This window comes from Microcaecilia unicolor, chromosome 8 (assembly GCF_901765095.1).
Source record: "Microcaecilia unicolor chromosome 8, aMicUni1.1, whole genome shotgun sequence".
In the NCBI taxonomy this organism is placed as follows: Eukaryota; Metazoa; Chordata; class Amphibia; order Gymnophiona; family Siphonopidae; genus Microcaecilia; species Microcaecilia unicolor.
Window position 1 is genome coordinate 153,674,746 of NC_044038.1, and position 26,169 is coordinate 153,700,914.

Below are 26,169 nucleotides of genomic sequence, written 5' to 3' on the forward strand. Positions count from 1 at the left end.
AGGATTGTTTAAATAGCAGTCCTACATTTGCCTGTCTACTACTATGAGTATGGCATTGAATATTGGTCCAGTCACATAACTTCCTAGTATTGCCACTCACCTGCCTATTCAATGCCAGTACCTTGGACAGGGCCCAAGATTGAATATCTAGGTCTAATTTTAAAAAATGCCCATCACCACGGGCTGAATATTAACTGGTACATTTTTAGTCTTCAAGCATTGTTAATTGATTGGAGTTTGGTACAGGTATTTTTCTCTTCCAAAATATTGCTAAATTACATGTGCTGGGATTAGACCTTTTCTTCTAAAATCTTTATGTGCTGAAATATACAGGCAGGCTTATTTTTGAAAGAGAAAGACGCCCATCTTTCGACACAAATCGGAAGATGGGCGTCCTTCTCACAGGGTCGCCCAAATCGGCATAATCAAAAGCCGATTTTGTGCATCCCCAACTGCTTTCCGTCACAGGGATGACCAAAGTTCAAGGGGGCTTGTCGGAGGTGTAGCGAAGGAAGGACTTAGGCATGCCTAACACATGGGCGTCCTCGACCCATAATGGGAAAAAAAGGGCGTCCCTGACAAGCACTTGGACGACTTTACCTGGTCCTGTTTTTCTTACGGCCAAGCCACAAAAAGGTGCCCGAACTGACCAGATGACCACCGGAGGGAATCAGGGATGACCTCCCCTAACTCCCCCAGTGGTCACTAACTCTCTCCCACCCTGAAAAAATCTTTAAAAATGTTTTGTTCCAGCCTCAAATGTCATACTCAGGTCCATCTCAGCAGTATGCAGGTCCCTGGAGCAGTTTTAGTGGGTGCAGTGCACTTCAGGCAAGCGGACCCAGGCCCCCCCACCTGTTACACTTGTGGTGGTAAATGTGAGCCCTTCAAAACCCACCACAAACCCACTGCACCCACATCTAGGTGCCTCCTTCACCTGTAAGGACTATGGTAGTGGTGTACAGTTGTGGGTAGTGGGTTTTGGGGGGCTCAGCACACAAGGTAAGGGAGCTATGTACCTGGGAGCAATTTATGAAGTCCACTGCAGTGCCCCCTAGGGTGCCCAGTTGGTGTCCTGGCATGTCAGGGGGACCAGGGCACTACGAATGCTGGCTCCTCCCATGACCAAAGGGCTTGCATTGGTCGTTTCTGAGATGGGCGTCCTCGGTTTCCATTATCGCCAAAAATCAGAAACGACCATGTCTAGGGATGACCATCTCTAAGGATGACCTAAATTTCAGGATTTGGGTGTCCCCGACCGTATTATCGAAACAAAAGATGGATGTCCATCTTGTTTCGATAATACAGGTTTTCCCGCCCCGCCACCGGGACATTTTGTAAGGATGTCCTCAGCAAAACTTGGGCGTTCCTTTCGATTATGCCCCTCAGTGTGTTCACAAAAAAAAGGTGAACCAGCCTTAGGCCCTAATTTCAGAAGTCCTTGCGATCTACATATGTAAATACTAGAGGCCGATCAAGTTTTGTTTCAATTTCCGTTATGGCACTGAAACCAACCCCAAATCCTTTTTCTGCCTGGTTTCAGTTTTGGCCAAACGGTTATTTTAATTTCCGGCCATGTTTTCAGTTTCGGCCTGTTTGTGGAGTGGAGGAGTGGAGGAGTAGCCTAGTGGTTAGTGCAGTGGACTTTGATTCTGGGGAACTGGGTTTGATTCCCACTGCAGCTCCTTGTGACTGTGGGCAAGTCATTTAACCCTCCATTGCCCCATGTACAAAATAAGTACCTGTATATATGTAAACCACTTTGAATGTAGTTGCAAAATACCACAGAAAGGTGGTATATCAAGTCCCATTTCCTTTTCCCTTGTCTCCATCCCACTCCCATCAAACAGGAGCTGCCCTTCCTCCTGAACCCCCGTGAGTGCCTCCTCCCTCATCTATAGGCCCCCCTGAACCTATTTAAAACACCTAGTGGTCTAGAGGTGTAGTCGGGACAGGAGTGATCCCTAGTTACTCCTGCCCATTCCAGTTCTGCTCTCAAAATGGTTGCCATGACTGGGGCATTGCTCCTGCCCTGACTACACTACTAGACCACCAGGAATTGTAAGGTCATCCTGAGGGGAGGGGGGGGGTCTACTCTTTATATTCTTTATTTTTGGTACTGTGATTGCAAGTAATGCAGTTATGATCTTGCTAAACAGAGTGCTAAATACAGCAGTCCAAAGAAATGCTTTTAATTCAAAATTTTAGCAGGAATTTAATTCTGTAAATTTGGGATGATAAGCTCCTTAGGAATTAGCTTCTCTGTGGCGTTATAGAGTCAGCTGCCAGTCCAAGTGTGGCACAAAGTCAGCCACCATAAAACATCCATGGCTTTTAATTTCAGTTTTCATTAGCTGTGGTCTAGATATAGATACTCCTGGCTTACCCCTAGCACTTTATAGAAACACACAGATATCTATGCATCCTCATAAAGCAAACTAAAATTAAGTGCCTTCTTGCCTTCTCATCCTAGATTACCTGTTATGAAATTACCATCAAGGAGACCAGAGAGAATAAACCTTCACTATCTTTCAGAGCAATGTTTCTCATTTTTTATGCTTCATAACATAAATTTGAATTTCACTTTACAGTGTCTGCAGAGTTCAGCTTGCTATATTCATACACTTTCAGTTTCAAAATCGTTTTGACAAAGGTACCAAAATGGGCTGCTGTCTATACTATTCTATACTAATATACACCGAAAACATGGAAGCAATAAATTTATAACATAGTACGTTTTATCACTTAGTAAAATAATTAAAGTAGAGGCAACACCTGCTCAAACCTGATATGCAGAGCTGGCGCATGAGTAGTAGGTGTCCTAATCAAATCTACAGCATTATGTCCCCCGAAATAACTTTCTGGCCTTTAGCCCACCGTCCCCAATCAATACTTTCATAACTGAACTCAACAGTCATGATCATCCTACCATTACAATCCCGTAAAATGTTTAATTGGACATCATACTTTTAAATATGAAATTTTTGTGAGTGTGTGTTTGTGTGTTTGGTTAACAAGTGAGGGGGTATGTGTGTGTTTGGGTGTGTATGTATATTTGATTCATAAGTGAGGAAACAAAAAAGGACCAATCCCCACAATTGAGCAAAAAAAAAAAACACCACAAGGAACTGGTGAAGACCAGGAGATGAACAAGGAACAGAAGAGTCCACCATAGCTGTATGAATTGGGTCAAATTAATTGTCAAGAGATTTGGGTACTAAATTCTTACAGCTATGGTGAACTCTTGATTTATTTGTTCATCTCCTACTCATCACTGCTTCCTTATGATGCATTTGGTTCGTAAGTCTTTCTAGATATTAGAATCTATTGTTCTGCTTTGACTGCAGGTGCTCTTTGCTGCCTTCTCCTTGGCGATTGTCTACTGTTCCCTTATGGTTATTCTGGCCCTCATGACATGGGCCATGCTGTAAATTCACTTTCTTATGCCTTTTTGGAGAATGGGTCTTGATATTGTGAGGCTTAGGGCAGTCTGTAGACTGTGCCTCATGCTGTGCTTTTCATAGTTAGTCTATTATTTTTATTTTCTAGTTTTCAAACATGACAGAAATCTGTAGGCTCACACTTTGATCAGTTCTTCAAACAAGCTGATAGGGTTTGTTTTGGGTTTGTTTGGGTTTTTTTTGCTGGTAATGTGTGCAATTGGTTTCAGAAATGCTATCCATGGATCCTGCATGCAGAGAGGCTTCAGAGCCTGTGTGACAGGTGATATTTGTTATCCAATCTCAGGTCAGCTGCAGTCTATCAACCTAACGTCCTTGAAAAGGGTTTTTCCATGAAGATGCCATTCGTGTCTCATCACTTCCTCTTCTGTGAATGGCTATTTTGTTTCATTCAGGTGATTGTCCGTTCGCCGCAGCACATCTTTGATAGCAACTACAAAAAGCAAAAAATAGATTAATTCTTATTTCTGAACAGTTTGCTGGTAGTACATTTACTCTTTATGTTACTGAAAGTTACAGAGCAATTCACACAGATAGAAGAGTGTGGAGGTGGCAGAGGAGACTCTGAATAGTGTGGAGACAGTTGAAATGAGGCTTTTTCACCTCTTGTGAAAAGTAGTTTGGGGGTAAGTGTATAGAACTTGCCCATTACATAGCAATAACTTCTATGGGAATTGTATTAAAACTATTCCTCCCCTCCTCCTAGGAAAAAAAATATTATTTGCACATTTTCACTACGGTTTAAACAGTAGAATAAGAGGGCAATCAACAGGATAACCCAGTACAAAAAAATCTAGTGTAGTAGCCGATCAAGCTATCATCTAGGGCGGAATTCAAAAATGCATGGGATAAATACAGAGGAATATTATATAGGAAAAGGATGGAATCCAATTACAGCAAAACTTAAAGGACCTCATAACTGGAGTGAGCTTTGACGGCAGCTTCAGAGGTTGAGAAGTAAGACCAATGTTGGGCAGACTTCTATGGCATGGGTCCCATAAATGGCAAAGACAGATCAGGATCAAGGCTGGAGTGGACTTTGATGCCAACTTCAGTTGTTGGGATATAGGACCAGTACCAGACTTCTACAGTCTGTGCCTCAAAATTGGCAGGGAGAAATATAGGTTAAGTATACCAGTCTTTAGTTCAATTCAAATCAATTCTTGTATACCTATAATATACCCTTTCCAGGGTTCAGTGTGGTTTACATTCTAGGTGAGACAAATGCAGACAGTGTTAGAATGAGGTATGAGAAACATTAGAGACTATTGGTGTAATGCATGAGATTAAAAACATTAAAGGAAAGAATAATGGATGATACTAGGAAGTAGAAGTCATGATGGATTGTTATGAAGCAGTCTTTGGGAAGAGAGAGGTTCTTAGCCTCTTCTTGAAGCTACGGTGGCTGTTTTCTGTTTTGATGGGAATAGGTAGAGAGTTCTATATTTTGACTCCGAGATCGGGGAATAGAGAGCTGAAAATCATGAACAAGTGGAACCAGTGCAGAGTGGCAGATTCAACCCTGGCCACCTTCTTGGGCAGGACTGGATGAACCGTGCAGGTCTTTATCTGCCAACATTTCCTATGTTACTATGATTCAAGACCAAGGTCCGTTTGACTATTTCTCAATATTGTTCAGGTTGGTGCTGTGCAAAGTCAAGATTTCACCCCTGTTGCAGGCAAATGCTGAAACATGGCCACATCTGGTCTATGTTCATTGAATGAATCTATTTTGGTGTGTCATAGTGGTGTCACCTTCTGTTCTTTTCTCCATTGGCTGTTCACCCTGGACTTTTTTGTGCCGGGTTATTCTGTTGCTTACTGTTCCTGGTTTGCCTCTCTGATGGACTGAATAAAAGCCAAAGGATGATTTTTATAACAGTGCAAAAAGGAAGAGAAGGCACAATAGTAAACAGATCAGATATGCACTTATGTGACTTTCTAAAATAGTTTCCCAGAATACTCCAATACACAGTTATACCTGTCCCGATGCAGGTGTCATTGTGTGTATATGCCAGTAAGAATCAGTGCATATTGCCATCTTGTATAAGATGTAACCAGTAAAATATATATACTTGGTGTATTTTTAGGTTTGTGAAAAACTTATTTGCTTATATTTCCTTATTAATCAAAAATATTTTTCTACACCGTGCCCGCCCTTACACTGTTTCCTCCTTCCAGTTTGTAAAAGCAATAAACTATACATCATTTGGTATCATCATTGTTTATAAAATTTAGGGCTTTCATAAAAGAAATGAGAGGAAAAAGATGAGCTCAAAAATCAGCGTTTGAAGCCCAATCAAACTCAAGGCACCATATTTTTGTTCCTGGAAGATGTCATCCATACTCAACAAAAAACCCCTCCTTTAGATTCATTGTCCATGCGCTTTTTTTTTCCCTTAGAGAAGTATTAACTTGAGAATGTAAACTAGATACCTTCAACTCTAAAGCGCTACAAAATGTGTCCAATTGGGCCACTGTTTCCATCCCTACATCTGGGGCTTCATAAGTGCCTTTTCTGTCCCTGGTTTGCCCATTCTCTGCCCTTCTGAATTTTTGCTAGTATGTTGTAAAGATAGTAAACGTCTCTATGTGCCTTTATAACACAAGGCCAAAATAGGTGCCTTCCCATCCAATTAACCTAGGCACCCTATTAGAAAATTATATTTATAAAATACTAAGACAAATCCAGAAGCAATAGGAAAGGGGATGGGATTTGACATACTACCTTCCTGTGGTTACAAAGCAGTTTGCATATTATATACAGGTGCTTATTTTGTACGTTGGGTAATGGAGGGTTAAGTGTCTTACCCAGAGTCACGAGGAGCTGTAGTGGGAATTGAACCCAGTTCTGATAGATCTCAGGCTGCAACACTATTTATTTATTTATTTCATTTATATCCCACATTATCCCAATAGGTCAGGTTCCATGTGGCTAACAATATATTGTGATTAACAGTATGAAAAGTAGTAATAACAAAATAAATGAGGATTGAGTAATTACAATAAGTAATATGGAAACGAATGCTAGACACAAATAAGTAACAATTTATAATCATCCATGTATAATGACAATTAGAATGGAACTGAGAAATTGAATAATTGTACAATTAGGGGTTTAAAATATTTATGATCATCCGTGAGAAATTGATTAAACAGAGAGGCTTTAAGGTATTTCCAAAATATCAAATAATTAGGTTCACATCTGATGAATTTTGGGAGGAAATTCCACTATTTGGTACAGAAGCAGTGCTTTTTTTGTGCCGGTACGCGACGGTACGGCGTACCGGCACCTTTTTTCTGGGGCTCCCCTGCTCGCTCCCTGCTGTTTGCACCGATCCCTGCCTCCTAAAACTTATTTTTTCGCGAACCTGCAGACTGAAGAAATAAAACAAACAGCTGACAGGCTTGCCTCCTTCGATCGCGTCGGCCGCTTCCTTTCCCTGCATTCTCAGCGCGTCCCGCCCTCGAGGAAAGGAAATGACATCAGAGGAGGGCGGGGCGCGCTGAGAATGCAGGGAAAGGAAGCGGCCGACGCGATTGAAGGAGGCAAGCCTGTCAGCTGTTTGTTTTATTTCTTCAGTCTGCAGGTTCGCGAAAAAATAAGTTTTAGGAGGCAGGGATCGGTGCAAACAGCAGGGAGCGAGCAGGGGAGGGTGAACAAGTGGGTCTGGGGGTTGTGTGGCCAATTGGGTCTGGGGGGGGGGTTGTGGCCAATTGGGTCTGGGGGGGGTGTGGGCAAGTAGGGCTGGATGTGTGTGTGTGTGGGCAATTGGGGCTGGGGTGTGTGTGTGGCCAATTGGTGCTGGGGGTGTGTGTGGGCAAGTGGGGCTGGGGGTGTGTGGCCAATTGGGGCTGGGGGTATGTGTGTGTGGGCAAGTGGGGCTGGGTGTGTGTGTGGGCAAGTAGGGCTGAGGGTGTGTGTGTGTGTGTGTGTGGGCAAGTGGGGCTGGGGGTGTGTGGGGGGGGCAAGTGGAGCTGGGGGTGTGTGGGGGGGCAAGTGGAGCTGGGGGTGTGTGTGGGCAAGTGGGGCTGGGGTGTGTGTGTGGGCAAGTGGGGCTGGTGGTGTGTGTATGGGCAAGTAGGGCTGGGGGTATGTGTGTATGGGCAAGGGGGGCTGGGCAAATGGGGCTGGGGTTTGAATGATCTCAGGGGCAGGTGGAGGCTGGGGCGAGTCACTGGACATTGAAGGGAGGGGGAGGATAGGGGGCAAAAGAGAATCGCTGGACATGGAGGGGATGGGATAGTAGGGCAGGGGAGAGAGGAGAATGGAGAATTGCTGGACATGGATGGAAGGGGAAGGCAGGGAAGAAAGAATTGCTGGACTTGGATAGGAGAAGAGGGCAGGGGAGAGAGGAGAATCACTGGACAGGGGAGGGGAGGGGAGAGGAGACATGCTGGACATGGATGGAGGGGAGGGAAGATAGGAAGGAGATGCACATGGATGGGATGGCAGGAGAGGAAGGAGAAATGCTGGAAATGGATGGAGAGGAGAGCAGAGCAGGAGATAGAGGAGCATTGCTGGACATGGATGGATAGAGGGTTTGGTGGGGAGAGAGGAGAAATGCTGGACATGGAAGAAGAAAGGAGGAAAGTAAAGAAATAAATGGAAAGGAAGCCCTGGAAACGGAGTTAAGAGAACAGATAGACAGCAGCAGAATCAGACACTTGGACCAGTATGGATAGAAAACAGTCACCAGACAACAAAGGTAGAAAAAAATTATTTTATTTTCATTTTAGTGTTTGGAATATGTCCAATTTGAGAATTTACATCTGTTGTCTTATTTTGCACTGGGTATACTGGAGCTGTAACATCTTACAGAAATGATTTATAATGAAAAAAAATCACAAGTTATTGTTTTTCTCCTATACTAGTATATTTTCAATGATGTCTGTTTATATGCGCCATGGCTGATATAAGGGGTGTGGCTAATGTGGGTGTGGCTATCATAGGGGTGGAGCCATATGTGGTGACCCCGCCCATAATGAGTACCGGCACCTTTTTTTCTACAAAAAATGCACTGTACAGAAGTAAGAGAATCCTGACATGTAGATTGACTTGGTGGATACATTTTTGCAACGGGGATAGTGGAGGGCTGCATGGGTGAGCTAAATTTCTGAGGGTCTATCAGTTTAAAAGATAGCACTGTGTACTAGCTTTGGATTTCTTTATTGGTGATTTACTTTGATTCCCCTGGTTTGTGTGGGTTGTATTTATTGTATACCAAAAGGTTGTTGGATTTGTTATTAAGTATCTCTATTGAAGGCACAGATTTTTGCCTGTTCCAGATGCATCAGTCCCATGCAATGACCACCACAAATTTCCCCTCCCCCACAAGTGTAAATGCCTTTGTTGTATCATCTCCAGTTCCAGATAACCAGGTCCTGACCTAGGAATCAAAGTGGGAACCTTCTGCCAGGCATTGAACAATGTTTTTCATTTATTTATTTATTTGTTACATTTGTATCCCACATTTTCCCACCTATTTGCAGGCTCAATGTGGCTTACATAGTACCGTAAAGGCGTTCGCCAAGTCCGGTAGAGAAACAAATACATGGTGATGTTGTGGTTGATTAAGGTTCAGACACAATGGGGATCGAAGAGAGGTTATGTGGTGTCCATTACAAGCTTTGGGTTTGCTGTGTTGCACAGTGTAGGCATTTTTGTTGGGTTGGTAGGGTATGCCTTTTTGAACAGGTTGGTTTTTAGTGATTTCCTGAAGTTTAGATAGTCGTAGGTTGTTTTTACAGCTTTTGGCAGTGAGTTCCATAGTTGTGTGCTTATATAGGAGAAGTAGGATACGTAGGTTGCTTTGTATTTGAGTCCTTTGCAGTTTGAGTAGTGGAGGTTTAGGTATGTTCGTGATGATCTGGTTGTGTTTCTGGTTGGTAGATCTATGAGGTCTGTCATGTAGCCTGGGACTTCGACGTAGATAATTTTGTGGACCAGGGTGCAGATTTTGAAGGTAATACGTTCTTTGATTGGGGGCCAATGTAGTTTTTCTCGGAGGGATTTGGCACTTTCGAATCGTGTTTTACCAAATATCAGCCTGGCTGCTGTGTTTTGAGCGGTCTGGAGTTTCATGAGCCACCAAAGCTTAAATTTAAACTTACCTTTTGTAATCCAGTTCTCTGCCTATGCGATCTAGTTTATCTTCAACCAGTTTTCAATGTGGATTTTGCAAAATAACAAAGACTCTCTTTAAGCCTTTTAAAAGTACAATATCTGCTTGGACATGTAGTAAGTGTTAAACCTAAGTGGATCAGAAGCAATCTTATCTTGGATATGAGGCTTCTACTGTTGTCCACTTTGTACTTGGAGAAAATAAAGACAAAACAATAGGAAATGCCATGTTGTGCCCTGCTTCCAGTGAGGCTTGGTGTTGGAGTAGAGGAGTGGCCTAGTGGTTAGCACACCTCTCATGATATCCAGAGGTGGCTGGTTCAAATCCCATTGCTGCTCCTTGTGATCTTTGGCAAGTCATTTAACCCTCCATTGCCTTAGATACAAAATTAGGTTGTAAGTCCTCTAGGGACAGAAAAATACCCAATGTACCTAAATGTAACTCACCTTGAGCTACTACTGAAAAAGGTGTGAGCAAAACCTAAATAATAAATTAGTAGCTGCCTTTGCATCATCTGGAAAGATCAAGTCAGTCCTGGCTTTACTTCACTGCCTTCTAGTTTCAATTTTATTTATTTACTTATTTGTGTATTTACACCCAGAACAGGTTGCAAAAATTACATGCATAATAAAAATTGTACAATATAATAAACAATAAATATACATAAAATAAGCAAACAGAAGAATAACACAAAAACAACATATATAATAACATCAGTCCTAACTCATAAAACCGCTTTCAAACAATAAAGTTGTAATGCCTTTACAAAATTCTACTAAATCATTAATCTGCCTAAGAAATAAGAGAAACCAAAGAAGAATAATATGTCCGCTTATGGGCATACACAAGCTGGAAAGAATTGGCAGAGGGGAGAGAAAAACGTAAGGGATGATTAGGTATATAGACTGTCAATTTATTCAAAAGATATTTAAGTGCTGTCCCATGAAAAATCTTAAATGCCAAAACCAGCAATTTAAAGGAGTTTGATTCCCACTTCAGGCACAGGCAGCTCCTTGTGACTCTGGGCAAGTCACTTAACCCTCCATTGCCCCAGGTACAAATAAGTACCTGTATATAATATGTAAGCCGCATTGAGTCTGCCATGAGTGGGAAAGCGCGGGGTACAAATGTAACAAAAAAAAACAGTGCTTCTCAACGGGCGGCCAATGCAAAGACGAAAGAACAGAAGTAATGTGACGTGGAGGGGCATATTGAACAAAAACGTCTATCTCCATGGGCGTTTATCTCTGAGAACAGGTCCGTGAAGGGGCGGACCGAACCGTATTTTCGAAAAAAATAGACGTCCATGTTTTATTCGACAATTTGTGAGCTGGGCGTTTTTGTATTTCAGTGATAATGGAAAATGAAAGCGCCCAGGTCAAAAACGAATAAATCCAAGGCATTTGTTCGTGGGAGGGGCCAGGAGTCGTAGTGCACTGGTCCCCCTCACATGCCAGGACACCAACCGGGCACCCTAGGGGGCACTTTTACAAAAACAAAAAAAAAGGTAAAAGAGCTCCCAGGTGCATAGCACCCTTCCCTTGGGTGTTGAGCCCCCCAAATCCCCCTCAAAACCCACCGCCCACAAGTCTACACCATTACTATAGCCCTAAGGGGTGAAGGGGGGCACCTACATGTGGGTACAGTGGAGGGCTCCCATTTACCAGCACAAGTGTAACATGTGTGGGGGGGATGGGCATGGGTCCACCTGCCTGAAGTCCACTGCACCCCCTAATAACTGCTCCAGTGACCTGCATACTGCTGCCAGAGAGGTGGGTATGACATTTGAGGGTGAAAATAAAAAGTTGTGAAACGGCATATTTTGTGGTGGGAGGGGGTTTGTGACCACTGGGGGAGTCAGGGGAGGTCATCCCCGATTCCCTCCAGTGGTCATCTGGTCATTTAGGGCACTTTTTGGGGCCTTATTCGTGGAAAAACAAGGTCCAGGAAAAGTGCCCTAAATTCGCGCTAAAAACGCATATTTTTCTTCCATTATCGGCGAAAGGCGCCCATCTCTGATCACCCGATAACCACGCCCCAGTTCCGCCTTCACCATGCCTTCAACACGCCCCATCAACTTTGTCTGCATCCGCGACGGAGTGCAGTTGAAAACGTCCAAATTCGGCTTTCGATTATACCGCTTTATTCATTTTTGTGAGATAAACGTCTATCTCCCGATTTGGGTCACAATATAGACGTTTTTCTTTTTCAATTATAAGTTGGAAAGTGTATTAGAATTAGGTAAAAGTCGAGTGGCAGCATTTTATAGCTGTTGAAGTGTCTTTTAGCTGGTAGGCCCACAAATAGTGCATTGCAATAGTCAATGTGCAAAATTACAAAAGCATAGGCCAATTGAGCAAAGTTGGTGTAGAGAAATAAATGAAACAAACAATGCTGACAAAGTTAATAAAAAGAGGAACTTATTACTCAAGAAATGAGATTAAAAAAAAAAAAACGAAACCAGGGCTGGGTAATTCTGTTCAGATAAAATGGAGTTTGTTGGAAACCACTTCAGACAGGGAAGTGAGAAGCACTGTTGCCTCTAAGCTGAGAGGGATCCCACCACCTACAGTCCTGCCAGTGGGTGGTGCTGTTTCACTATCACATTTTCAATAGTGAGGGACAGGCAGGCTCTGCAAGACTCCAGGCAACCTGCCTGTCCCTAGCGATTGAAAATATTGAAGCACTGCCCCCCAACTGGCAGCAGTGTAGTTGGAGGACTCCCACTAAGCTCAGCGGGATCAGTGGTGAGAAGCTAATTTCAGCTAGTTGCAGCTCAGCCAAGATGGATGCTCTGCACAGCAACAAAAGTCTGATACTCCTGGTAAAGCTGCTGGAAATTCACTTGGATATAAAAAGTGCTTTCACCTCAAGGAATAATGAGCCTTCTTTTTGCAGTGAAAGTTGTCTAATAGGCCTGAATTCCCTTGACCTTCTTGACCTGTCTAGTCAATTGACTCATAAACTGCAGTGCAGACAAGAACGGAATTATCCTTAGTGACACAGAGCCCTCTATAATCCTACTTGGATTTCTTGCACTCCTGGATGTGAAATTATGTAAGACTATCACTCTGCTAATCTGGATAGATTTTAACACTATCAAGAACAGTTGTTGCCATATACCTTCTTTGTATCTACCATCTTGGGAAGATGAATAAACCCAGTACACCTTCCTTCCCATGTCTAGCTACAAACTGACAAATAATCTAAATAGCTCTTATAAACCGACCACAAGGTAAATAACTGACATGGTTACTAATACTAATGTGCCTGTTGCCTAAACATCCACACCTTCCAGCTCCCCATGGCTGTTTTTGGAATATTCCCCTTGTATTTACTCAGTTTTTAACTGTTTCGGTCTTGAGGGTCTCTGAAATTCTAGCTCGCAATGCTCCAGCCTGCTCTGTGATATTTCACAAGACTAATGATGGTACAACTGTTGCCTTTACTTTTACTTCAATATTTCTTGTTTTAGCATAGTTTAGCTTGGATATGTTAAGTATTTCAGACATATCCATCTACTTGCTCCCATGATGTTACTGAATTCAATTATTCTGTCTCACTGTATTTTCAAACGTAAGCCACATTGAACCTGAGTTTGCTTAGGATAATGTGGGATAATAAATGTCAAAAAATAAAATAAAAATTTAAAATTCTACTATACCGCCTTTCAAACAAGTAATAACTGAGCAGTTCACACTTTTAAACAGATGGAGGAAAAATTCAATAATTCATAACAGCAGACAACTGCTGTAGAGCATCAAGGGAAAGGGGAAGAGGCAGGAGGAATCTGTACTGGTCCTCTGCCCTCACAAGACTTCATGGAAAAGAATGATTTCAATCCCTTTTTAAATTTAGGGGCCCTTTTACCAAGCGGCGGTAAAAGGTGGTCTGTTTAGTGCATGGGACTGCCGTGCTCCGAGGCCACCTTGTACCGTAGTGGATAAAAGGGCATTTTCCGAACAGAGGTAGTGAATGGCCATGCGCTACTTAAAAATTAGGTCCACAGGATTTGGATGTTTCAAGCACATGAACATCTATTTTGGCCTTTTGAGATGTCCATATGCTTTGAAAATGAGCGTATGTTACATGTATTCCAGCTACATTTAGGTGCCCGCATAGGGCTGCCGGGGGGGGGGGGGGGCAGCGAAGGCAAGATTCCCCCTGGCACGGCCTCCAAGCCGGCCCAGTACCGGGGTCTCTCTCTCTTTCTCTGCTACTCCTGACCTGGGTGATTGCATCCTGACAGGAGCAGGGGAGAGAAAACTCCAGCACCAGGCCCCCCCTTAAGAGGCTGGGGAGGAGCAGACACAGGGCTTCGGGGCCTCTGGTTTGGCTAGCGGGGGTCCCGAGGCCCCTCCAGCAGAAGAAGCCTTCCTCCAGTGCTCCAATGTATTGCCTGCTCTGCGGCTGTTTTTCCTCTCATGTCACACATGCTCAGTTTTGATGAAATTGAGCATGCACGACGTGAGGGGAAAAGCAGCTGCAGGGGCAGGGCAGGCAATGCAGCGGAGTGAAGAACAGTGCTGGAGGAAGACTTCTTCTACTGGCGGGGCCTGTGGACCCCCTCTAGCCAAGGTATCTGTAGTTGCGGCGGTGGGGGGTATTTTGAGGGGGCGGCAGCAATGATCCTGGGGGGGGGGGGGGGGGGGGTGGCAGTGGCGGCCCTGCCCCAGGCCCGGCTCAGTCTCCTGGCTGCCCTGTGCCCACAAGTGTGCTACTTGTATAGTTGGTGTAACTTTGGGTGTCTAAATGTTAGACATACCAATAGCGGGTCACTCTAGCATTGTATAATGGAACCTGGGTGCCCAGGCTCCATTTTAAATGGGCTCTTACTATGCAGTCTCGGGGTGCCATTTTGTTTTGGACAAGGACATTCCTGTTTACATTTTTTTAGATGACATAAATGAAGAACTACATTTCTCTTTTCATCCACAATCTACTCCACCTTTGGAATCTTATCAAGGATTCTTGATTACCTAGGCAGTTTATTGATAAGGCCCAGCAGGAAACCATATGTCATCTAGAATGCTGGAAGCTCAAACTGCTCCCTCCTTCATAAACTATGAATATGTACATATGTTTTAATGAGTTTAAATAAGGTTAAGCATTAAAATACATATTTATGTGTAATCAGCCCACAAAATACTGGGTGGTTTAAACACCTATCAATCAATTGATTTAATCGGAAGTGAGTGGACTAGTGCTGTCTGGAGATAATTCCCAGTCTAGACTAATTTATAAAGTCCTTTTCCCATAGGGCCAAATGGGGTTTTTCTATAACCAAATGTAGGTGCCCAGAGAACACCTGATTGTTGCACCACTATAGGGACTGATATTCAGATCACAGGAGTTAGCCTGGCTAACTCCCAGGATATTCAATGCCAGGCCGTTTCCTTTGACTAGCATTGAATATCTGGTTTATTTTTAGCTGGTTTGAACATAACTGGCTACATTGATTTTCAGACTTGGCCAGTTATGTGGGTACTCCCTTTTAGGTACTCTGATGCTGTGCAGTGGGTAATGATCCTTTAATGTCATCTGGATGGCCAGATTCTGTTATAGATTAGTAGCATAACCTGATATTGGTGTGTCTTGTATTTATGCACCCACAGTTACACTAGTCATAGACCTGGCATAAATACAGGTGCCCAAATATGGAAAAGGCCCTTTTACAAAGCAGCAGTAAGCCCAATGCGGGCTTACCGTTCGCTAAAAGGAAATTACTGCAGCAACCCAGCGGTACTTCCCTCCCTCAGCGAATGCCATTTCCAGCGCTGCAAAAAATATTGTAATTTTTGTAGTGCCGGTGTGTACCCGGCGGTAATCGGGCAGTGCTGCCCACTGCCCGGTTACTGTCGGGTTAGCACGGGAGCCCTTACTGCCCTTAATGCCACCAAGGACCTGCCTTTTACCTGCTGCTGTAAAAGAGGGCCTCAGCGTGCATCAAAAACATGTGCCAAAGCCAGCGCAGGCCCCCTGTTGCCACAGCTTCGTAAAAGGACATGGCAGCCTTGCTCATGTCTCTTCCAGGCTCCACCCATGTGGATGCTCCCTTGTTTTGCCACTTAGGCATATCCTTACAGAATACTGCTCGGTCAATTTGCTGCCACTTATGTGCATAAGTACTGGGGGGGGTTACATTTATGTGCACAAGTGCTACATAATTATAACAGTGGCATAGCTACGTGGGGCCAGGGGGCCTGGGCCCCCGTAGATTTGGCCCTGGACCCCCCTGCCGATGACCCTCTCGACCCCCCCTCCCGCCGCCAACCTGCCGTCGCCGTCGCCTGTTTTTTGCTGGCGGGGGACCCCAACCCCCACCAGCCGAGGTCCTCTTCTTCTCACAAAAGGCTTCCTTCTGTTTCAGAATGTCAGAAACAGAAGGAAGCCTTTTGCAAGAAGAAGAGGACCTTGGCTGGCAGGGGTTGGGGTTCCCCGCCAGCAAAGGTAGGCGATGGCGGGTTGGCAGCGGGAGGGGATTGAGAGGGTCATCGGCAGGGGGGGCAAAGTTGGCGGCGGCGGGGTCGGCAATGGCGGGGGGGGGGGGGGGTCAGTGGCACCGGGGGGGGGGGGGGAGCTAAAATGTGCCCCTCACCTCGGGCTCTGGATCTCCCTCCCGCCGAAGTCTGGCTACGCCCCTGAAAGTGTCTATTATAGATCTGCCTCTTTACTGCATGCTGTTTAACCTATGGGGAGGGGTATAGCTGTTAATGCTGGCTAACTGCATACTGTTATAGGTAAAAAATGGGTGGGGAATGGGCATTGAACTTAGTGCTTAGTACTTTACTGTGTACTCTCACTTATGCATTTAGGGGTAAATCTAGTAAAGATCACACAAAGTTAGACACAGGGATGATGTGGCACAATGTTTGCATCATTTATCTTATTTATTTATTTGGATTTTTCTCATACCTTTCTCAATAATGGCTCAAGATGAGTTACATTCAGGTAGAGTAGGTATTTTTCCATTAGCGCATGTTATCTGTAAAAGGTTAATGCGGGGGCACTTATTACCTTCTATCTAGGAGAATAGATGAAGGCACAGTGAGGCACATATGAGAGAGAGAATGGGTTCAGGCCCCCTCCAAAGCTGCAGTACTTTTTCAATGGCTGGTGGTGTAGCTGAAGCCTTGCTAGCCCTGCTAGCCAAAGAAATCCGCTGCCTGAGTCACCCCCTTCGTCCTCATACTGCCTCAGGAATGAGGAAGTCAGAGGGGTGCCTCCATCCACCAATGCTTGCACGCCCTAAGCATGCTCAGTTCATCCCTGTGCTCCCCTACTTGGACTGCTGGCTGTGCCCTGCCTTTAATTGCATGAATAATCATGATTAAAAATGTTAATCAAAATGCAGCCTTAGTAGGACTACAGCTATCACACTGGGCCCTAAAACATCAATACACCTACCACAAGTAAAACAGAACAGGCAAAAGACAGGCAAACCCTCACCAAATACATATCAAAGGGAAAGGGAAATGGGACTTGATATACTGCCTTTCTGAGGTTTTTGCAACTACATTCAAAGCGGTTTACATATATTCAGGTACTTATTTTGTACCAGGGGCAATGGAGAGTTAAGTGACTTGCCCAGAGTCACAAGGAGCTGCAGTGGGAATTGAACTCAGTTCCCCAGGATCAATGTCCACTGCACTAACCACTAGGCTACTCCTCCACTTTGTGATCAAAGGATCACAAAGTTAGAAATAGAAATAGGAAGACGAAAAATGAACTGGGAACCCCAAGAAGTCAAACTCATGTGACACTGAGAAATAAAAGAAAGCAACACTGGGCCTTCAGGATTGAGATAAATGCAGTCCATTTTATTCTGAAAATGACCCAACACAGGACGTGTTTTGGTATACAAATGCCTGCCTCAGGGGTCCTTATGGATATAGTTGCAGAAAAGTTGGAAAAGAACCTAAACAGTCAGGGTGTATTGCCCAGAGCGTGGTAACTATTTGTGTAGTCATTCACTAACCCTGTCGGTGAAAAAAACAACTATCTGTGACTATATCCATAAGGACTGTTGACCCCTGAGGCAGGCGTTTGTACGCCAAAACACGGCTCATGTCGGGTTATTTTCAGAATAAAAAGGACTGCATTTATCTCAATCCTGAAGGCCCAGTGTTGCTTTTTTTCTGTTTCTGTTTATGCTTGTACGCTGTTTTACACTCTCTTGGATGGACCGTTAAGGTCTTTATCTGCCGTCATTTACTATGTTACTATCTAGCTTATTTTCGAAAGGGAAGGATGCCCATCTTCCGACACAAATCGGGAGATGGGCATCCTTCTCCCGAGGTCGCCCAAATTGGCATAATCGAAAGCCGATTTTTTTGCGTCCTCAACTGCTTTCCATCATGGGGACGACCAAAGTTCATGGGGGCGTATTGGCAGTGTACCGAAGGCGGGATGGGGGCATGGTTAAGAGATGGGCGCCCTCGGCTGATAATGGTCGACTTTACTTGGTCCCTTTTTTATCCACGACCAAGCCTCGAAAAGGTGTCCGAACTGACCAGATGACCACCGGAGGGAATCAGGGATGACCTCCCCTTACTCCCCTAGTGGTCACCAACCCCCTCCCACCCTAAAAAAAATTTTAAAACATTTTTTTCCAGCCTCTATGCCAGCCTCAAATGTCATACCCAGCTCCATCACTGCAGGTCCCTGGAGCAGTTTTTAGTGGGTGCAGTGCACTTTAGGCAGGCGGACCCAGGCCCATCCCCCCCCACCTGTTACACTTGTGGTGGTAAATGTGAGCCCTCCAAAACCCACCCGAATCCCACTGTATCCACATGTAGGTGCCGCCCTTCAATCCCTAAGCTATGGTAGTGGTGTACAGTTGTGGGGAGTGGGTTTTAGGGGGGGTTTGGAGGGCTCAGCACCCAAGGTAAGGGAGCTATGCACCTGCCAGCAATTTGTGAAGTCCACTGCAGTGCCCCCTAGGGTGCCCGGTTGGTGTCCTGGCATGTGAGGAGGACCAGTGCACTACGAATGCTCTCTCCTCCCACGACCAAAGGGCTTGGATTTGGTCATTTTTGAGATGGTCGTCTCGGGTTCCATTATGGCCGAAAACTGGAGACGACCATCTCTAAGGTCGACCTAAATGTTGAGATTTGGGCGTCCCCGACCGTATTATCGAAACAAAAGATGGACGTCCATCTTGTTTTGATAATACGGGTTCCCCGCCCCTTCGCCGGAACATCCTTAGAGATGGACGCCCTTAAAGATGGTCGTTCCCGTTCGATTATGCCCCTCCACGTATGTTATGTTACACTGAGAAATAAAAAAACAGATATAGTGGAATTAGAAAAGGTACAGAGAAGGGTGATGAAAATGATAAAGGAGTGGAGGAGTGGCCTAGTGGTTAGGGTGGTGGACTGAGGAACTGAGTTTGATTCCCACCTCAGGCAGCTCCTTGTGACTCTGGGCAAGTCACTTAACCCTCCATTGCCCCATGTAAGCCACATTGAGCCTGCCATGAGTGGGAAAGCATGGGATACAAATGTAACAAAACAAAAAAAAAAAGGGGATGGGATGATTTCCCTATGAGGAATGACTAGAGTGCCTAGGACTTTTCACTCAAGACAGTGTACAGTAAGAATAGATCAAACATGAGCAGTAAAAAATATTTGCATAACAATACAAAGTATGGCATAGTATACTACTTACAATGTAAACACAATACATAATAGAACATTTTAATTGACAGTGAAGGGTATATGCAAAGATGGAACATACAGATAGGTAAGAGAGTAAGAGGAGTTAGAAACTAAGGTGACTAATTTAAAGAAAGTTGCACCTGAGGTCGGAGAGATGGTTAAATATTATTTAATCTAGGGTAGAAGTGGATAAACATGTCCTGCTGCAGTATGTGCAGCCCGTGGCTCTCCTTGTGCGTATGAGTGAGACTAACAAGTTAGTTACTTCTTTCATTAAAGGCCTGGTTGAAGAGCCAAGCTTTCACCTGCTTCCTGAAGTAGAGATAGTCTTGATTGTGTGCCAACTTCAGAACTACCGCCGGGCTCCTGTGCTACCCCAGCGATAGAGCCGATTTGGCATGCCCCACCCACGCAGTAGTCCTACCGCACCTTTGTAAAAAGACCCCTGTATTAAGAAATATAAAAGTTAGCACTGCAGTACTTTCATAGTGTTTCTTTTAGGTGAGTTCTTTGGTTTCAGCATTTTCTAGGTACACCTCCTTTGTTTAAACAAGATTTTTGGTTGTTGAGGATGTAAATTTCATACATAGGAATCCCTAAATATGCTAATTTATCTCATGGATATCCATTGTGAATATCTTGAAATCCTGACTTAACTGTGTGATTATCAATGTTTGGGAAATCCTCCCTTATGGGGACCATGACAAATACTTCAAGTACCATAGTCAAAGGGACCTGCCGAAGGAACTGTAATAATTATCCAAGGCTTTTTCATGTTGATCTCCAAACACTATCTCACATCTCTATGATTTATTTTTCCTAGGTAAAACCAGAACAAAAGATAAATACCGGGTGGTCTACACAGACCACCAGCGCCTAGAGTTGGAGAAGGAGTTCCATTACAGTCGCTACATTACCATCAGGAGGAAAGCTGAGCTGGCTGCCACACTCAGTCTCACGGAGCGGCAGGTCAGTGCACACTCAAACTCCCTAATTCTATGAAAGTCGCAGAAAGCTGTGTGCACAAATTTGGATGCATCCTCTATTTCCCAGTGCAATTTATTTAAATAACAAGCTCATTAGCACCAATAATTGGCTTTTTAACAAGCAATTATTGGCACTAATTAAAAAGTTAATTGAAATTTATGCGTGTAAATTTAGACGTGGGATCTGCACCTAAATTTTACGTGTGATTTGAAAAAGGGGGTGTGGAAATGGGATGGAAATTAGCAGAATGGGGTCGTTTTTAAAATTTAACATATGTTGTTATAGAATAACGGGGATATGCCCCTAATGTAGGCGTGTACATTTGCACCACATTTCAGTCAGTGCAAATGGCCACTCCTAAAGTTAGGCGTGATTCCCAGGCATAAGTGCTATTCAATAAACTGTGCCTAACTTTAAGCGTGGCTTATTAAATAGCGCTTTTGTCTGAGCTAATGTTTTTGGTGCAGCAAAAAAAGAAGTAGGATGATCTGGCCCTTTCAATAACCAGGGGAGACATATATACACTAAAAAGTCTTTATTAAAGACCATCAAGTGACTCAACACAGCAGCTGTGTTTCGGCGCCTATGCGCCTGCTTCAGGAGTCTAAAAGAACATACAAAAATCATATACAAATCATATAAAAATCATATAAAAACCACATGCATATAATAAAGACAAAACTTAGAATTCAAAATACACATAAAAGTAAAATTAAAAAGATCAGATAAACAAACTAGAGAGCAGACTGGGTCAAAAATATAAGTGGTTTATTAAAACATTACCCAGAACCCTTTGACATAGGAAATGAGGGTTCCTCCATCTTCCATGGCTGCTCCTCGTTAATGTTTTTGGCACCATATATTTGGGCCCTTTTTACAAAGGCACGGTAGTCTCTTCACGCATGCAGCATGCGCCAAAACGAGACTGCTGTCAAGCTAGTGTGCCACGTTGGTAGTAATTTTGGTTTTGGCACATGCCCATAACGCTGGGACAAATTATGTTTTTATTTCCTACCATGCGTAGCGTTTTCGGTGCCAATCGACAGTTGTCTGCAAGCCACATTTTACCACGTCTTAGTAAAAGGACCCCATAGGATCTAGCCCAAAATGTTACACCCTACATATTAATAATCAGTTATTTGGCAAGCTATTCAGAAGCCACTGCAAGTTTCCCGGAGTAAAATTTCACAATGATGATGATTTTAAAGGCAGGAGTCAATAATTACAGTCTTATGATTCTTATGGAAATTCTGTCTTCTCTGATTTTCTGTGATTGATCTTTTCAGTCATATTGTCGGTTCTGTTTAACAAATTGTTAAATTTTATCATGGCATAGGAAGAAAGGACTTTTGTGGGCTTAAATTTCATGTGCAACACCTTTAATTCCAACATATTCCATGAATGATTTCAATTAAAAAGCTAATCTCCTTGTTTACAAAGCCACACTAGTGGCTGCCACGCTGCATTGCCGACATAGACCATTCAAAATGAATGAGCTATGTTGGCAGTACTACACCACCAGCCGCTAGCGTGGCTTTGTAAATAGGAGCTTAAATATAGTAAGGTATTGCTAAATTCAGCCACTACAACAGGAAACTGAATTATTGATTTGAAATGGGCATCTCCATTAGTAATTCTGCTTATTAGTCACCCTAATTGTTGTTAGTGTTCTCTCCTTATTCTGCTGTAAAATTCATGTGTTGTACTTCTCTACTTTTATAATTCATGTAAGCCACATTGTGCCTGCATTTGTGGGAAAATGTGGGGTATAAATGAACCATAAATAATAATAATAATAATAAATGGGCATCTCAGTGCTCTACTGTGTGCGACTAACGTCAGCTATGCCCCCCAGGTATAGACAGGTGAAAGACTTTTCCTGGTCTACAACATACTGGAGAAATGATGCAAGATACATTTATCTCTTTGGCTATAGCTCATGTCTTTTCATTAGAAGGTCATAAATGTTTGTTGGAAATCTATAAAACTCTACTCTTGCTTCTCGCATGCAAACATTCTCCCTCTAGCTATTTCCTTGTCCTGAAATTCCAGATGAAATGTCTTCCCTTCCTTCTTCACAGCTGCTGAAGGAAAGTAACTTCAGGTTTGCCACCCTTTTAAGTACAATGAAGTAAGAATTGCAAAGAGTATACACCCCAGAGTACTGGTAGAATTGAAAAATGAACTTGCCGAACTATTAGTAATATGTAATTTATCTTTAAAATCAAGCATGGTACCGGAAGATTGGAGGGTGGACAATGTAATGCCAATTTTTAAAAAGGGTTCCAGAGGTGATTCAGAAAATTATAGACCGGTGAGCCTGACATTGGTGCCAAGCAAAATGGTATAGATTATTATAATAATAAAATTACAGAGCATATACATAAGCATGGATTAATGAGACAAAGCCATCATGGATTTAGTCAAGGGAAATCTTGCCTCACCAATCTACTACATTTCTAGGAAGGGGTGAACAAACATGTGGATAAAGGTGAGCCGGTTGATATGGTGTATCTGGATTTTCAAAAGACTTTTGACAAAGTACCTCTTGAAAGACTCCAGAGGAAATTAGAGAGTCATAGGATAGGAGGTAATATCCTATTCTGGATTAAAAACTGGTTAAAAAAATTGAAAACAGAGAGTAGGGTTAAATGGTCAGTATTCTCAATGGAGAAGGGTAGATAGTGAGGTTCCACATTAGGAGTAACCAACCAGGAAAGGATCTAGGTGTCATCGCTGATTTTATGAAACCCTCTGCTCAATATATAGTGGTGGCTAAGAAAGCAAATAGAATGTTAGGTATTATTAGAAAAGAAATGGAAAGCAAAAATCAGAATGCTATAAAGCCTTTGTATTTCCCCATGGTGTGACCCCACCTCAATACTGTGTGCAATTCTGGTCACCGCATCTCAAAAAAGACATGGTGAAATTAGAAAAGGTACAGAGAAGGGTGATGAAAATGATAAAGGGGATAGGATGACTTCCCTAAGAGAAAAGGCTAAAGCGGCTAGGGCTGTTAAGCTCAGAGAAGAGATGGCTGAGGGAACAATGATAGAGGTCTATGAAATACTGAGTGAAATGGAATAGGTGGACATGAATTGCTTGTTTACTCTTTCCAAAAATACTAGGACTAGGGAGCACTCAATGAAGCTATAAAGTAGTAAATTTAAAACAAATTGGAGAAAATATTTCATCAGTCAACATGTAATTAAACTCTGAAATTTGTTGCCAGAGAATGTGGTAAAAGCAGTTAGCTTAGCAGGGTTTAAAAAGGGGTTGGCTAACTTCCTAAAAGAAAAGTCCATAAGCTATTATTAAGATGGACTTGGGGGGAAAATCCACTTCTTATTTCTAGGATAAGCAACATAAAATCTATTTTACTTTTTTTGGAATCTTGCCAGGTACTTGTAACCTGGATTGGCCACTGTTGGAAACAGCATACTGGGCTTGATGGACCTTCGGTCTGTCCTAGTATGGCAACACTTATGTTCTTATGTTTTCCCATCTACTGTCATTTTTCTGCTCTTCACCCTAGTTATCTTCTTCTCCCTTTATCTTATTCTGTTCCACTTTTCCCTCTTTTTTTCTTTTCTCCCATCTCCTTCTTCTTTATTTTCATTTTTAACTCATGTGTTCTATTTATATCCCTCATCCTTCTCTTTCTGGCTTTTTTTGCCCCCTTCAATATATCTTTTCTTCATTTTTCCTGCCTTATCTTTTTTTTTGTTTGTTTTTACATCTTCTTACTTCCCACTTTATTTGTCTCTGCTCTGCAGGTTAAAATTTGGTTCCAAAATCGAAGAGCGAAAGAGAGGAAGGTGAACAAGAAGAAGATGCAACAACAGACCCAGCAGGCCAGCACCACTACACCTACTCCACCCTCGGTCAGCACCACCGGAGGCATCGGGACCATGTGTAGCAGCAGTAGCAACAACAGCAACTTAGTCTCCCCTTCTACAATGACTATCAAAGAGGAATACATGCCTTGACAGAAGCTATAAATCTCTATCATACTCTGGCATCCTCATGGGAACATATTAAGTAACTCTTTTGTGAGTCGGCATAGGTGCCAGCTCTGTGGGTATAGTGGGTTCTGAGCAACCTCCTTCATTGAGCCCAAGGAGGGATAATTTGTGTTCTCTTTAGCACCCTCCCCCCCCCAATCATTTTCAACAGTTGGCATCTATCAGTCGAGATAATCATGTCTCCACAGCAACCATTTTTCAGCAAATAATCTCTCTAGACCCAGCTGATGTTATTTCCTGTACACCCAGAAGAAGGAACTGTTTTACTCTGGATTGTATTTTTACCTATGTTTGATTTGTATAAAAAAAACCTCCTCAAAGATATGATAGTTAATGTCACTGTATATTTTAGGATAATTATTAATCTGGAGGATATATTTTTACAGATGTAGAAAGATGGATATTTGGGGTAAATGGGGATGGGGGATATTGAAAATAGTAGTAGATTTTACATGGAAAAAATGTTGTTTAGAAAATGTAGACAAGAGATGGTGTATGCAAAGCCCTAGCTTCTGGGTCCTGATATATTGCAATAACAGAGAGGGTTAATTCATGACAGAAAAACTGGAAAGTTTAGCAACATACTATAAGAACAATGTGCTATAAAGAGGGAGAAGGGACAAGATTTTCTTTACTGTGTTCTAGGAAGGACTGTGACAAACATGTTTCCAATGAAAGAAGACCAGTCAACTTCAAAGGCCAAGAAGCCAACGGGCGAAATAATCCTACAGAGGGACAGTTATCAAAGACCAGTCTTTGTGACAGATGGTCAAGTAATTCTCCTTTCAGTGGAATAAGTACAATTGTATTCAGAAATGTTAAACTGGCAGAAAGCAGTATAGATCCTTTATCGCCATGAGCTGTACTCATGCTAATACTCAATTGCCTTGGATTTACAATCTCCATTTCAAGGGCTGTAGTTTGAGTCTTCTGTAAGCAAAACCAGAAATCCAGCCCAGGTTTTCTTTCCCTTCGTGTGAATTAAAGAGAAGGGATCACTACTTCGCTTCTTGTGACTCTGTGCAGGTCACTTAACCCTTCTTTGCCCCAGGTACAATTACTAGATTGTGAGCCCACTAGGGACAGAGAAAGAGCCTGCATATAATATATGTAAACCACTGTTATTGTACCACAGAAAGACGGTATATCAAATCCCATTACCAATACACCATTGCCATTATTTATATATACATAGAGAAAGGTGTTTTTTTTACATACCTTGTACAGTATCTCAAACAAATCTTTAGTTTTCTGATTTTTTCCTCTTTTGTTTTAATCTGTTTCTGTCACTTACTGAAATCACACATGGCCCTTATTCAGGAGTGTCCCCAGTGGTAATGCTGTTGATAAGACTGACTTGGGTGAGATCCCAGTGCTCACCGTTAGCAGTGTGGAAAACCGAACTTCATGACATCATGATCTAGCTTTGAGCTTTGTACAGCAATCTTTTTATTGAAACTTAACGAAAATGATAAGCGTGCACCCTGGATTCTGTATGGGTCACCCAAAGTTGGGTGCACAATTGTGGGTGTGGATTGCAGATCCACGCACAAACTAATTAACCAACTAACTAACTAACTAGATAATAACAATCAATCAGTGGCAATAACAGGCACTTAATTGGCCATAATTAGGAGTTATGTATGGATCTGCCCTACATTCTATTCTATAACATGCGTGCTTAAATTTCACAGTGTTCAACTCCTAAGGGGGCATGGCCAAGGGAAGGGTATGGGCATGTCAGGGTGATTCCCAGAAATTAGGTGCAATGTTCTAGAATACCTGCACTAGCATGCCTAATTGCTATCAGCTGGGTGTGAGCATTTACACGAGCCTTTGGCAGGCATGCTAAGCTAGTATTCTCTAAAGCTCATTCTGCACAATACTAGCTTAGCGTGCTTTATTTTGTTTG

General features: G+C 43.0%; 1 protein-coding gene across 1 annotated transcript in view; it reads left to right on the top strand.

The window, feature by feature from the left end:
* The window catches only part of CDX1 (caudal type homeobox 1), a 60,862-nt gene extending 36,641 nt beyond the window's left edge, over window positions 1-24,221 (top strand). The window contains exons 2-3 of the mRNA XM_030212806.1: window positions 20,069-20,214; window positions 24,009-24,221. Of these exons, the coding sequence (XP_030068666.1) occupies window positions 20,069-20,214; window positions 24,009-24,221 (359 nt within the window). The remainder of the gene's footprint in view (window positions 1-20,068; window positions 20,215-24,008) is intronic.
* Window positions 24,222-26,169: the final 1,948 nt, after the last annotated feature.